At 38.5% G+C, this 15630-nt stretch overlaps 1 protein-coding gene across 2 annotated transcripts; it reads left to right on the forward strand.

Annotated features, from left to right (window-relative positions):
- Positions 1-7074: 7074 nt before the first annotated feature.
- Positions 7075-14965, forward strand: LOC100329076 (caudal-like homeodomain transcription factor). Of its 2 annotated transcripts, NM_001171216.1 has the most exon segments (5): positions 7077-7240; positions 10639-10746; positions 11971-12022; positions 12732-13343; positions 13346-14965. In NM_001171216.1, coding segments are annotated over 5 exon segments (942 nt in total). In that variant the 5' UTR covers positions 7077-7113; the 3' UTR covers positions 13389-14965.
- The last annotated feature ends 665 nt before the right edge of the window (positions 14966-15630 follow it).

Raw genomic sequence — 15630 nt, forward strand, 5'->3', positions numbered from 1 at the left:
GAGGAACTGTGCGTCGTTCTAATCATTGACGTGTATCCATTGCAGGCTCAACTCATCATGTGACATTTAAGTGTAACTCGAGGACACGTTTATCGGGGGTTTAGCTGTCACGGTGATCACAAAAACCAATATCAAAACATCATGAAATCACAGATGGTAAAACAAATAATATTGTGATTGTTCTCTAAAATCGACGCGAGTGGACATCGTTTATTTTTACTTTTACATTAAATTGTAAATTGTCAGTAATTGTGATTTTCTACAAATCTGTCAAAAATAACTGCGACGCGCGTCACTCAAAAATGAATATTTTTTGGGGGTTTAATTATAAAAAAAAATCGCGCTGAGACTTGTCTCGGTACTCGTATTAGTTAACAGTATGCAGACAAGTTCCGTTGACTGTAATTATTTATGACATCAACAATACCTTGTAATGTTCCCATCCAATGACGTCACCCGAAACAATGTGTTGAAATATACACAGTACACGCAGGAAACAGGGTAGTGATATGCAGGTCCACAGTTGAGGGACAGTGGCAGGTTATATATCGAGTGATTACTAGTATATGACAAAACACCCAGAGCAAAATACACCTGGACAAAACACCCATCGTTTCGGGTCAAAAACTCGGGCAAAAACACCTTATGCAGTCATATAAAGGTGAATGGAGGTTTTTTGTTAAATCTGTGACGTGAAATTTTCATCTTGGTGATAAGGTTTTTTTTTATATATTTATATATTTTTAGTTTGTTTTCTATAGTTTGCATCTATGCATGGAGGTTTTAGTATCTGGAGTTTCATTATTGTTTACTTCTTGGGTCCATCCATCTCAACATCGTATTATTACTTTGAGTTTGGGGATTTGTTTTGTTATCTGTTTGGGTGAACATTGATTAGAATTCCACAGTTTGCAACAGTTTTTTTTTTTCGAAATAAAGCCCAACGGCTCGAGCCAGCAAAAATGGCCGTGTGAACGCGTTCGACTCGAGCCGGCTGGAGCCAAGTTCGGCTCCACTAAACTATGTCTCAGCCTCCATTGATTCAGTTTTGGACGAGATGTACTAGCAAAGACCTTAGATAACACATCGTCCCGTCAACAGCGTTGAGGGACGGTGGATAACATAAGGTCGGTGCTTATAGTCAAATATATTGTCAGCGTACTAGTAAACAAAATAATAATAATAATAATAATAATAATAATAATAATAATAATAATAATAATAATAATAATAATAATAATAATAATAATAATAATAATAATAATAATAATAATAATACTTTATTGACATCATTCTGTTTGAAGAGAACATACAGTCAAATGCTAAAATAATAATAATAAAAAAAGGAAGAAATAAATATGTAGTTTAAATAAATACAGATATCAAATTATGAAATATTGATATATATATTTAAAATGCACCACATTCTCTAATATAATTCGTTCCTTATCTACATTGCTCATAATGTATATGAACTTTTCATCTGGTTTCAATCAAATTAAAATATGATATATAGAAGATAATATTTGGTAATCGTAGTCCTAAATAACTATTAAAAATAGCTAGACGTTTCGAGCAATGGCTCTTTATCGACGGCATAGAAGAAAGTGTTATAACGTACAGGTAGAACATAGGAACGTAAGAACGCGCATGAACTATAAGTTAGAATCACAAAAAAATCCACAATAGAACAAATAACGCGCCTTAGGTAGTGAGCTCAACAAATGAGTTGAACTGTTTGTTAATACCATGGGGTTCTTTAGTTCCAAGGCGGAACCTAAGGCACTACCTAAGGTGCGTTATTTGTTCTATTGTGGATTTTTTTGTGATTCTAACTTATAGTTCATGCGCGTTCTTACGTTCCTATGTTCTACCTGTACGTTATAACACTTTCTTCTATGCTATCGATAAAGAACCATTGCTTCGAAACGTCTAGCTATTTTTAATAGTTATTTAGAACTACGATTACCAAATATTATCTTATATATATCATATTTATCAGTCCGAGCAGCGTTTATTTATTTATAAACTATTATTTAAATTAAAATATGGATGTATATAAGCATTTTTTACAAACAGCTTACATCTTTCATTTTTATGACTTGGACAATCAATCAGGAAATGGAATTCATCCTCCACTGTACCTGTATCACACTTTTTGCATACCCTTTCTTCAAACTTTATTTTTGGTCTAACATGCCCACCCTTCTCTATCATTAGACCATGGTCACTTATCCTGAATTTACAGATACTTTTTCTATAGTAGGGGTCTTTAATTTGTGTTAAATACTGTTTCATTTTGAATTTACAATAAGTTTTTAATTTGTTATTTTCACCTGATGATGATTTTTTTGAGGTTATTTGTTTTTTCCATAATTCAATATAATTCTTTTCTATTTGGCTACTTATTTGTTGTCTATTTTTCTTACCTCTACCCCAAAATCCATTTATTTCACTTCCTATTATTTCCTGCACTGATTTTGCCCATTTTAGCTGATTATTAATATTGCATGTAGTTGCATCATTTATTAGGATGTGTTTTTTGGTATTGAAAATATTATGCCAATATCTAATCATCATTTTATTTATAAAGACTGATATTGGTTGTCTGCCCAGTTCACCACGCACTGCTAAGTTTGTTGACGTCTGATTAACTTGTAGTAACATTTTAGACATTTTAAGGTTGAGAATTTCTGGGTAACTTCTATCTGTGTATTTTCCGAACCCCAAATCTCACATCCATAAGTCAGAATGGGTCGAATTACATGGTCAAATATGTTTATCCAAGTTGGTATACTTATATTAGTTGATGTAGTAATTAATTTCTTAATATAGAAAAAAGTTTTCAATGCCTTTTTATATAATTTTTCTTCGGCTAAATCAAAATTTCCACTAGGTTTAAATTCTATGCCTAAATATTTATAATTTCTAACTATATCTAATTCTTCATTTTTGTAATGAAAGATAAACTTATGGTTAAATAATTTTCCACTTTTATTGAATATCATTATTTTTGTTTTTGTATAAATATGGAAGGTACTAACGGTTAGTACCGTCCATGCTCCAAAGTTGGGTAGCTCGGTCGGGCTGGTTTCTCTCGACTCGTCAGAAAATACACAGTTTGAGGGCGTGGTAAATGTCCTACACTAACCAGATGTAAAACATTATTCGTTTGTGGTATGTGAAAACACGTGCTTAGTAACGTAGTACGTGACATCCAAAGCCACTGAATTTGTCAACTGTCAATTACACAGAACACAGCGTCGAGGTGACATCATACAGTGACAGAACTAAAACAGGAAGTGTGTTTAAAAAGGTAAAAAAAGGTGTTAAATAATTACGTCTCGCATGTATTTATCAGATAGGGAAGGTATGCATAGAGTTAGTAAGTAAAGTAGGTCCATGGTACCAATGTCATTAAACAATTTTTGTTCACAAACACTGCTATTTTATCACGTTATTCGTCAGGACAATAAATCGTCGTGTGTACATGCGCATGCGCATGTAATAGCGGAGTAACTGCTTTCAGCTTGGCTACGGCGTCCGTATTGAACCATAAACTTTCCAGTAGATCGTGAGTAGATTCAAAACCACCTTACATCAACGAAAATACCGCAGTTCCGTACCCCTCTACTGTAAAGTCTTATGATTAAATCAGGATATTGCAATAATTTGGAGTGGTATTTTACGACATGCCGTAATTAAAACACTGTTTATACAAGTTTTTTTTAAATAATCTCAGGGGTTCACGCTTGGCATGGACCCAACATATACGGTCGTACAAAAGAATGCATTTGTGATTAACCGTGAGCCACGGAATAAAACAAATGGCAATTACTTCAGTAAATAAACTGACTGTATACGTTTAATTATTGACATAGGATTAGGTCAGAATGTAATTATACAAAGGTATGCAAATCAAATGAACGCTGCAATCGTTGCAATAATTATTAATTGTCTAAGGTTGCAGTAAATACATATTATTGGCTCCATTGTACCACAGATTATAATTGCATAACCACATACTTGTATCTTTATTACCACATATTGTATTGTATATCGTATAATATGAGTTAGTATACTGCTGGTATCCATGTTTTAGGCGGAGGCTGTCTAAACGGGTTTCACTATTTTTACCCAGAATTCGTCGTGGCCGGAAGATATGTACCCAATTTCGGAAACGTGCGAAATGCAATGACAAATATCTGACAGATTTATCGGTAATCGATGTTTTTTGTGGAACAATGATAAAATAAATTTTCTTCAAGCAGGAGTTCTTAGGAAGTCGCGAGGTAGCACAGGATTTTTTGAGCCGATGGAATGCGGCAATGGAGATATTAGCACACAATTATTATAAATATAGCGTCAGTCAAGGTTGACATAGCCCACACATGGCGTGATTTGACAAATAAACTCGGTAAACAATTTAACAGCCATGTAGCTCGGTTCGTTTCGTTTCCAAACCGAATCAAATCATACTAGCGTAACGGACCCAGCCATCGCAATAACATGATTGGCACGATTCAAATGACGTCATCGACGGCTTCTTGTCATAAGCCCAAGGAGGTCTATCATGCCTCCATGTTATCTGTAATAAAACAAAATACAGTAGTGCTATATTATTTTTTGAATAACTTATCTTCTTGTTTAAACGCCTGACGGGATTTATAGCAGAGATGTTATTGTTAGATTTATTGGCTATGTCAACAAATGGAAGCCACAATGAGGTGTAAGTGTCGACAGTAAGACCACCAATGAGTCGCAGCAGGAGTATATCCATAATATTGTTGCAATATATCACTCACAGCTCATCGATGTGTCACGTGCTGACAGAGTAGCATTTCGCCAGAACAAGGTTTCTCTCGTCCAACCCTAGACCAGCACGTGCAATTGTTACGTAACCAACCCCATGTGAGAGATCAGGTTTCGTTATGGAAATTAAAGCCGGTGATAAAGATTTGAAAAAGACACCTCCCTGCTTAGATTAACAAAGGTTTATTTTGGTTATCAAGCATACGGTGTTTATTTCACCAGATAGCGGACCTTGTCGTGCCTATTGTGGCTAATATTACACTTTTATCCAAAAAAAGTTTTCAATCCAACAGAACCTATCTAGCATCATTATATCAACATCTCTCAACAACAACAGACAAAACAAATTATGAGGAGAACCCTCGTCAGGATTGAATTGTGGAGCACGGTCGGAGTTTAGTCGTCTATATAAAACACGTGATAGTCCCGAGTATTTATTTTATATATTCAACCCCCGATGTCGCTTGACGTTCATCATATCCCTCATCCCGGAATGTCTCGCCGCAGGTCATGTCTGTAATGTACCTTTCGCCCAAGGTTGAAATACAAGTTTGACTGTTTCACCCCCGGAAATCGTACAGCATTGTAATTTGGTGTATATATTCTAAGTTAAATGTTATCACACCCTCATTGTCCTCGCCAATTTTCTCCCCAGATAAGAGTGCGATAAGGTATTAGCGTGCAAACTGTTCCTCCCTGTTTTATAAAATTTATATCCAAACCCAGAGCCTGCTCCCCGCTGTGCGAAACAACACTCCAATAAACATGAAAGTAATTATTACTCGGGCTTCTTATCCTCTCTATGGGGAGCAATAGTAATACGATATGCATCGGCGTCAACTGTAGGCCATTTGGCCCCATGCTTGTTCACCAGTGGGGTCTTTTATATTTCCGAAAGAACAGTCCTCGAAATCTTACACAGTTTTTGTGCGTGATTTTTTTATGGTATCTTTATTGTATCCACAGTCCCAGTGTTGGGAACTGTGTTGTATCATGGTTGTATCTAAGACATAATCAAAATAGTTTAGGAAATAACTTTTCGGAAACTGCAAAATTTGAGATTAAACAACAAATGTGCCATTGCCGTCTAATCTTTGAGTTAGTACTTAGAGAAAATCCGCACAGCTGTATTTTTACAATGTCCGTTTAGACATGGTTTAGACATGGAAGGTAGTGGTTTAGACAATTCACTGCAGATAAATTACATGGGGGCATCTCGGCCGCTTCGACCGCTCGTCTAATTTCGATGGATTTAACGGTGACGTCGTCGTAATTTTGACCATGGACCTTAAATATACAAATGCAAATATAATTCTAAAGTTTTCGTTTTGATTTTTCATTTATAGTTCGATGCTTGAGAAAAAAATCCAAAACGGATGTTGGATTTGTACTGTCAGAATCCGTGCATTTCTGTCGAGGTTGTGTTTTTTTATGTGTCTTAATCCCCCCCCCCCCGGGTAATTTTGAAAAAGGCGGGAAGTTTGATTTTGTGTAATTTTCTAGCATTCACAGATTGAAAAAAAATCAGCAAAAATCTCCAACGAAATCGTTCCGTTTACAATTAATTATCTAGTGATAATTTGCATAAAAGCTTAGCACAACAAAATAATCACAAGCGACCGGTTATTTGTATTGGATTTAATAAACCATAACTACCACACCCTTCCCCTCCCGCCCAACTATTTATATAATCTGATAAAAGAATAACTATTTTTCACTAATTACGAGTGTTGTAAATCTTACAGCCTCCCCCCCGCGTTGCTACCGTAATTTGAGCACAGTCCCTCAACACCGAGAGACCGTGATTTAATTTGTACCTCAGACAACTGATAAATTACCGGGATAAATCGTGTTTTATAGGGACCGTGCTCGGGCAACTTGCCGCAATCGAAGCAATGTTCGACATTCAAACTAAATCGCGTACGGCGCTGCGTTATGGTGCGTAATATGAATTGGGTATCTTATATCATTAGCACATTCCAAACTTTTCTGTTACTTTCATTTTCCCGCGCTATTGCCCCCGACTACTGCAGTTTCTTCAATAATCCTCTCACACATTATTACTGGCGAGATTATTTCACGAACAGTTGTTTCTCATCCTGCATTCACAAACGCTCATTGTTTATTTTGAAAAGGCGGGAATTGATATGACCCCGTTACATCACGGCAAACTTCCTGCTTCTGTCATGTCTTCATTAACTTAGGGAGTACGCTGAAGACAGCTGGGTTTAATCTCTTCAGTGAGCTGGGTGGATACTCGTCCGCTCACTTGAAAAAAAAATCGCTTCATCATTTTTCGACATGTTTACGTGGGTCGTAAAAGACGACGTAGCAGTGTCTCTCGTATCACCTGCCAACAAACGCTGTACCAAGATGTCACGAAATGCCGACGGTCTGAAGATCCCAACGGTGCATCCGAGCGATGCGGGTAAGTAGTCAGTCTTTTAGTAGTTAATGCGACAATGATACTTTTTACCGTTTCTTGTCTATTTTTATCGAAAACCGACCATCCATTGTGTGCCTGGCTGATATAGGTACAAAGTATCGACAAACACTACACAAATTAATTATGTACTAGTATTGACATTTATTTTACAGGTCTATAACTAGTGTTTATTTTAGCGTGCCTTCTATATTGAACTGACGCGATCGCATCTTGTCACTGTCAGTCCCGTAATCTTGACATTCTCCGAATCTACGCATACCCACTCTCAGTTTCCCATTCGCCTTAGCCTCAGTGCTGGTAAAAAGATGTAGGACATCTCCGAATGTATTGTTACAGGAAACGGGGAAAGAAAGGAAGAAGTCCGTCGTAAATTTTCAATTTATTCGGATGGGTCATTAAATTGAGATTTTGTTAAATCTCCACGAAATTCCAGGTTTGCCCTGAATGATAGACGACGATCGAAATGCACAAATTGAGTTATTGGTACGTATGCCCTGCTGTATCGTGTCATGCCCAAATGCTATGAGTCATAAAAACCCGATATGCAAGAGAGGGCAAAGTTCGCTGTATTAGCCCTGTTTGCATTGGCAATAAAGCAGCTTTGTTTGGTTCCCCGTATCTGTGTACTCTGGCCACATAGAAATTAGCGCCACACCAGAGTCCCATTGCTTGCGGGTTCTATCAGCCGAAATGCGACATGAAATATGGTCGTAATTTAAGGCCCTGCGTGTAAGGCGAGATCTCGCTTTCTCTCGATGGTATTTGTGTGTATGTTTGTTTTATTACGTACGGCATTCCAACCTTAATTGCCCTAACCTTTTATTACGTTATGACGATATTCGTACTAATGATGTTTGGATAGCACGGTTAGAGGGCCACCATGGGATGTTTGCTTCTTTTTCCAGCCGACCGCACAAACATCGCTTAATTTATATGTGTGTGTGAATTTTCACAATTACCGACAAATTGCCCGCGTGTGTTCGTCGCGAATAGCGGACATGAACTATACTCGTTCCGTTGCGCCCACGATATATTTTGAGTCCGCGCTCCTGCTGCATCAATCGGTCCTTTCACATTTTCATCTTTATCTTTTTTTTGTTTGTTTTAAATTATCTATCAACATTGTTAATGTGTTGATTAGCGTTGTGGAAACGAATCGAGAGTCAAGCTACCCCCCAACGGGTTCGTTCCAGCATAAATCTGGGATCAATTGAGTGAGCTTAATTTGCAAAAATTCCGATGGCATCATTGTGTACGCTTAAATTTAATGAGTTTTGTTTAAGTTCCCGTCTCTTTAAAACCACCTCCCAGTTATAAAACGGATCAAGTTGATACCATAACAAGTTTACAGAGAAACTATAAACTTCACAATAAATGTTTAGTTCCTCCGATATTTGGCGATCATAAAACAAATAAATGGTACTTCTTCGGTGCTCCTTCTATCACGAGCAAGGCCGTTCTCCGAGAAGCATATGATACACACTTCGGGCAATTTACCAATCAGTGATGGAAAATGTAACATGATACAGCTTGTCACGGTGCCCTGCCTGGTAATTTAGATGCTGTACACCGAAAGTTTATTACCGCGGCGGAAGTTGGCTAGTTGCATCATAAATCTGCCGTATATGTGTACTCAAGCCTCCTGCTGTGAGCGCAAAGTGAGTTATAATGAAAGCTAAAATGCTTTCTGTATACAAGGCATACTGTGAGACAGGGATGTTGAACTCTCAGGATCCCATAAAGCTCCTTAAGCCAGTGGGGGAAAATAACACCGATCTTCTTTTTGAGCGTCCATATTGATATAGGAGATAATATTTATTGCGCAATGTACGATGAATATTGCCCGCCATTGTTTAATTGCCCTGCTCTTTACACCTCAGTACTGTTTGGGGACAGGGTACGCGATGGTACGTACTTCGCGAGAATGATGTGTCTCCGTAGTCACAAGCGACTGGCCCCTGTTCCATCAGTCACCCCGCTGTCATTGTATATCACCATTGAGTCGTATATTATCTTTTCCTCACCAAAACAAACGACGAGTGTTAATTATGGACCTACAAACCCATTTGATCAATTACACTTTTTTTCCTCATTCGCCGGGAATGGTGATACCGTAACGTTGTCATGGTGACTAGGAGTTTCTCTTTATATTCTCATCCCCGTCCACTACATGTCAGACCATAATAAAGCGCACTAGTGGCGGCTATCTCTAAGTACGCCATCGTCTTTTAAATTAAAGTATATAGTCTACAATATCTTCTTACAATTTTCTCTGAACGTAATCGTCGTCAATAGTTTCACTGAATACGAGAATTGAAATCAACGCCACATGAGAAAAAACATGTCACGCCTTTTAAAATTATTTCGAAATGGTCGAGTCATTGATGTTAAACGCAGCGATATAATTAAACACACAAAACAGTAGAAGCGAAAAAATACAGTCACTCGAAAATACTCATTAAATCTACCTCGACCTCGAGTGTTACATTTCATGGATGACGTAGTGTGGGCATAATGTCGATCCATACTTCCATCGTGCCATTCTTTGTTTCTTATAACAGCGTCATAAAAACTCCAATCATAAAATTATTGGTCTGACGTAAAGTTACGGCTTGAGGGGTATACATCGTATAACGATTCATAAAACTTTACAAGTCCCACCATCAAAATCCAGCTCCAAGCGTCTAGTGGATGATTGGTGGAAACAGCGCATATAGTGGTCAGGGTGTGGGGGCAAAACGGCGAGATTCGCTTCCATCAAAAATAACGACTTTGGTTTGTTTTATTACCCGAGCTCGTGAAATTGCTTACTAACTCGGGTGAATGTCCTAGAAGAGGGATGTTTTTCTACTTTATTGCGTTTAGAACCAGTTAAAGCATTGCGCAAGTTAAAATACGTCTTATTCGCAATAACGACATTTACCAGCCCTCCCATCCAACGCAGTGATCGCAACTGTCGGCGTCCAAGAGGTGTATTAACTGCTGCGCCGAACAGCAATGTAAGCATACCTATATCGGCGACGTCCGATCATTTCTTATATCACGACTGACTAAACCCATTATCAAATAGATTATCATTTTTTTTTATCCGTCTCATTTATTTTTTTCAGTGTTGTTAATATCTCACGGTTGTCAAATAATATCGCTCCTCTGTATCTGCGTAGATTGTTTTATGACGCCCATATCGGTACCAGGCCGTAATTGCTCTCTGCCTGTCTCTTTACTCAATCTGTCTTATATATATATATATGGCTGGCAATTTTTCAATGTCATGCCGATGACAAAACAGATAACATCGCGTTATTAAATGCGGGTATTATTATAACCGTCGACCCCCGCTCCCCAAGTACTAACTGATTAATATCTCCGATTCCTTGCAGTCGAACTTTCCAGCGTGGCGGTTCTCCCAGAGCACCGAGGATACAAGTTGTACAGGGAATCACTGGAACATAGTGACCAAGCAGATATGACTGATATAGGAGCGATCGGTGAGTAGTTAGTTAAATACGCTTCCGTCGTATCATACGAAACCGTGATATGAGTACACATTATATGACCATCGTCTCCGTAGCTGTACCCCCCCAAAAAACAAACAAACTACAAACACTACAGTCGTGTGGTATTTACCCGCATGGGTTTCACAATTTACGCCACATTTCAGCAACTTTCATAAAAAAAAAACATGTGCTACTCCCCTCCCTTATATTTTACACCATGTTTCGTGTCAAAGTACTTTTAACATTTCCCTGGCCCCTTTCCATGTAAACGCGTTTTATTTCGCGCTGTTCTAAAACTGTTTACGTGTATTTCGTAGCGCGAACTGCTTATTTATCTATTTCTGTCAATTTATTGATTTGATTTATAGTCACCAAGAGCCATCGGTACCATCCTTCAATATTTGTTCGGCGTCTGTGTGTCTGTTTGTAACCCTCATAATATATGAACTCCTAAGTTGTTGGTACGCGCTGTGGAGAGGAGGGGTGGGGTCTCAAACTATTTCTATGTCAGGTCAAAGTCATAGAAATTAATTCTGTCCGTGTAATAACTGCCAATTTTTACTGTGTGGTTAACCTAGATACCTTCAATACTATATAAGAACGCATATCAGTGTGAAACATATTGACTTTACGTAAAAATACTCACCAATTCACGTACGCCCTTTTTATTGTCTACTTCAAGTTTTTTATTGCCACTATTCTATGCAGCGTATCCTTATTCCTGGTACTAAACTTTTAAGTTCAGTGCAAATAAACTGTTACAAAGGGAACAAATATCCGTCAACGAAATGTTTGTTTAATATTACCTCATTGCCTCTGTAACGACGCAGTGTGACATCGCGCGTTTGGGCAATCACGTGCCATCGAATGTCCACGCCAGAAGAACGCCCTCTTATTTAACAACACCGAGAATCCACCTCCCAGACTCTCACTATGGAGTTTCTTTTCGTAAAACTGTCTGGGTTTTTTTTAATGATATATCTATCTGCGACGAAAAAGTAGAAAGTACTCTAACCTCACACAACTATAAAATATTCCCAAGTAGCGGCGTAGTTGGTGATTAACTTTCGCTTTATTGCATATGCCCAGGGCTATGTATTTGCATGGATTGAGTGACTAACAGCTTGGGAGATGGCACACTTTAAAAAAAGCCAGGTGTTCTTAATAGCTAAAAAAAAACAAAAAAACTTTTCATTTCTGTTTCGTTTTTTTTAGAAACGTGGAGCAGACAGAGTAAAAGAGGCTTCGTCCGAGCTGTCACTAACAGGTAAGTTTAGAGTTGTAATATTTCCACAATTTTACCGGGCGGAGACAGATACAATGGGATTCTTGAAGGTTAAGCATGTTACTTGTGGCGTACCTTATTAACCTACCGTACGTATAAGGTAGGCATGTGAACTGGTATTTCCACACGGTTGAACGGGTTATATTACTGTCTGTGTTTGACGGTCGTAATGTGAATTGTGACGTTGTTTAATCGTCTTGGGGTCATCATACACTGTGGGGATAATATGTAAGAAACATTCTCACGGTAGATATATGGTTATACCTATGAATAATCATTCGTTCGTCAGTACGTAACATGAGAACATTGTGCTCCATACGAACCAAGCGGAACAGTGAAGTTGTCCAACCTTATCCAATTCGAACGACGTTCTAGCGAGTCTCTCATTGACGCATGCTCATATGCTATACAGTGACCGAGTTGCTATGAGCAACGACAGTGACGTCCCGGGGACTAGTTGTGGCAGCTGTTTTGTCTTGGTTTCTCGTATTTATAATTCGGACTTCAAGATTATTAGAATTTCTATCATCTACTATTTTCGCTATTGTCTCGGACGTTTGCCCACTGCTGCCACTTAATCTCGTCCACCACTTAGTCATATGGCGTATATTTTGTATTACGTCCATTTTCACTGCATGGTCGTAGGTTGAATTTCACAAAATCTAAAAATATAATTACGTTTTGTCTATAGGTACAGAACTCCATACTCGGACATACAGAAAGGGATATTGGAAACCGCATACATACAGAACTGGGGCTTCATCACTATCGAGAAAAAGCGTTATTTAGCAAGACAATTAGGACTTACTGAACGTCAGATTAAAGTCTGGTTCCAGAACCGGCGTGCCAGGGATAGGAGGGAGAACAAACGAAAGGTACAAGAGAGAGGACTTCTCCGTAAGGGCAGCCCCGGTAGCCTTGGAGATAAACAGGCTGAAGGCGAAATGAACGGCGATAACGAAGACTGTTTTGAAGACCAGGAGATCGATATGGATGAGGGAGATTCTGACGAGGACGAGGAAATAAACGAAAGGTCAGACTCAACTCTTTCCACTGAAATGCCGCGCGATTATACGTACTCGTCGCCGTACACGTATGATAAGCCGTCTCCCATTTCCGTAAATCGGTCACCATCTAACCAGATACCGTCTCCAAATCAAGTTTCGCCGAGGGAAAGCGCAACCCCGCCACCGCTGAGGCCCCTTATGATCGACATAACCCCATACGACATAGTGAATCGATCGTCGAAGAGTTCGCGAAAGGACTACGAACCGAGAAAACATCAAAACGAAGGTTTGGTGGAAACATTGATGCACCAACACGAGAAGTTGTTGCAGTCGACCCGTGACCCGAGGAACGTAAACAACCAATCACAGTCTCCCAAGGATGCAGAAATTACAAACGACCAACAACCCAGAGATGCCAAATCAGCAAATCAACAATCAAAGTCCAGTAAACTTAAAGACAAAACCGACCAATCACAAACACGTGATCTATCCTTGAAGATTAAAATTAAACAAGAGAAGTACAATGATGACGAGTACTTGAAGCAAGCGAAGGATGACTTTATAAAGTTTTCCAATAATAGAGCATCGGAACAATTAGACAAATACCACGAAGAACTGATCAGACAGATGACTTTAAAACATTTTTATGAACACGTCAGTGCTTGGAACGCGGATTCACAGGGAATAAGAAACGATGTTCCTAGTTCTGTGCCGTGGCTCTTCAGCGCACAGAGAAACACTCCCGGCGCTCTTCGGAATGGTGGTTCACATAAAACTATCATGGACAACAGTCAGCAGGTTGATGCCATAGCAAATTTACGTAGTATGCACCAGAATTTGTTCCCTGCCTACGGCATGCAGACAGCGCCACCTCGTATGCACGCAACCGCCGTCAAAACAGCGCCAATTACGTTGATCACGAATAACGTCGCTTCTACTCCAAAGCAACATGTCCCTCCACAAGCAGCGCCACCACCGGTGACAGTTTTGCAACCATCGCATATACTCCGCCATTCGTTACAGCTTCCTACTCGAAGAGAACACGAATCCGTCGATCGAATCGAATCTGTGCAAGAGGACACCGGCCCATTAGATTTGTCAATGACTTCAAAGAAGCGCAAACTGTCAACAGGATACCCATCAGGGAAAATCCAGAGAAACTTTCGTTTCTCTAGGAAGCACAGTTTACCAAGTGACGAGGAGAAGCCACGGCGAGAAACAGAAGTTCTTCCAACTAACCTTGTTGTCAATCAAAACAGAACTCAACAACCACTTTATAAACATAAAAACGTACCTTTCATATGGAGGGGGACGTGTGCTAAACCGAAAACAAGCGCTGTAAAAGCATCGTAACCGAACAAAAACAAACATTTGCTTGTTTTATTGAATTTACAAATTTGTTATTTGCAGTGTTGTATTTATTTATAACTGCGTCCGCCATTGCTTGTGTATTATTCGCTTTTGATGCGATAAGTTTTCATAGATAGTCAATGACATCATGTTATTGCTACCATGTTAGTTTCTCGTTCATCGTTCATGAGTTGTTTGTTTGTTTGTTTGCAATCTGTATTTTTGAGCACTATTTATTTTCTTAATACGTGTTATTTTATTGTTCAGTTTTTTTTCTTTATATATTATTTTGTTCGTAAAGCTTCAACCCATAAAGTACATATTACCTGACACTGACGATGTCGGACGACAGAAGTGACCAATCGTTTTTTAATTGACAGACGTTAGTTTGTGCCCACTGCCAAATACGCTGATTTTAAAAAATATTAGCAAAATGTGACGAAGTGCCAATTTTTTTTTTTTAATTTAATTGACACGTAATGAAAAGATAATTCTCACCGATAGTGCTTTACATCATGGAAATCCATGGTAACAGGAATATGTTATATATGAAATTTCAAAAAAAAAACCATAAATATTTTTGTTTAGAATTTTTAATAAATATTCCATGCGTATTTAAACCTAACTCAAGGCGTGTATTTAATCTGAAGTTGATTTTTTCTCTCACGATCCTGTTGACGAGTTTGTGAAAATGCCCTTCTTATTAATATTTCACAAATTTGAACAATGTTACTCAAAGTCGGCCTACATTGTTATTAACACGTAAAGTTCTATTTATTTAAGATGGCATATCACTGTAAAAGGTCAGGTAATCTACATTTATACTATGACACGTGCCTTGTGACGTCATGGGGAAACCCCTTAACTATGTCCCCGAAGTGCTCTGAGTCCTACAAAATACAGTTTAACCGTCATCTTTCACAAAATAAAACACAATTTTTTTCACAAAACTCGACCAAAATCTGTAGCCTATGGGAAATTATATTTCAATATATGTAAATAAGCAAAATGTGTCAATTTTGGCGGAAAAAATAATGGCTCCCAATACGGGTCACGTTTTAAACGAGTCCGCCCCACCAGACGACTTCGTTTCATACTTTGTTCGAACGGGAGCCAACAAAATATTGTACAGTCAAAAATGTGTACTAACCACTCAAATACTTTACAGACAGACAGTTTTTATATGACGGTGTACAAACAATTACAATAATTTCCCAGTTTTAGGGACAATTC

Source organism: Saccoglossus kowalevskii, chromosome 6, assembly GCF_978046115.1.
Source record: "Saccoglossus kowalevskii chromosome 6, keSacKowa6.1, whole genome shotgun sequence".
Lineage (NCBI taxonomy): Eukaryota > Metazoa > Hemichordata > Enteropneusta > Harrimaniidae > Saccoglossus > Saccoglossus kowalevskii.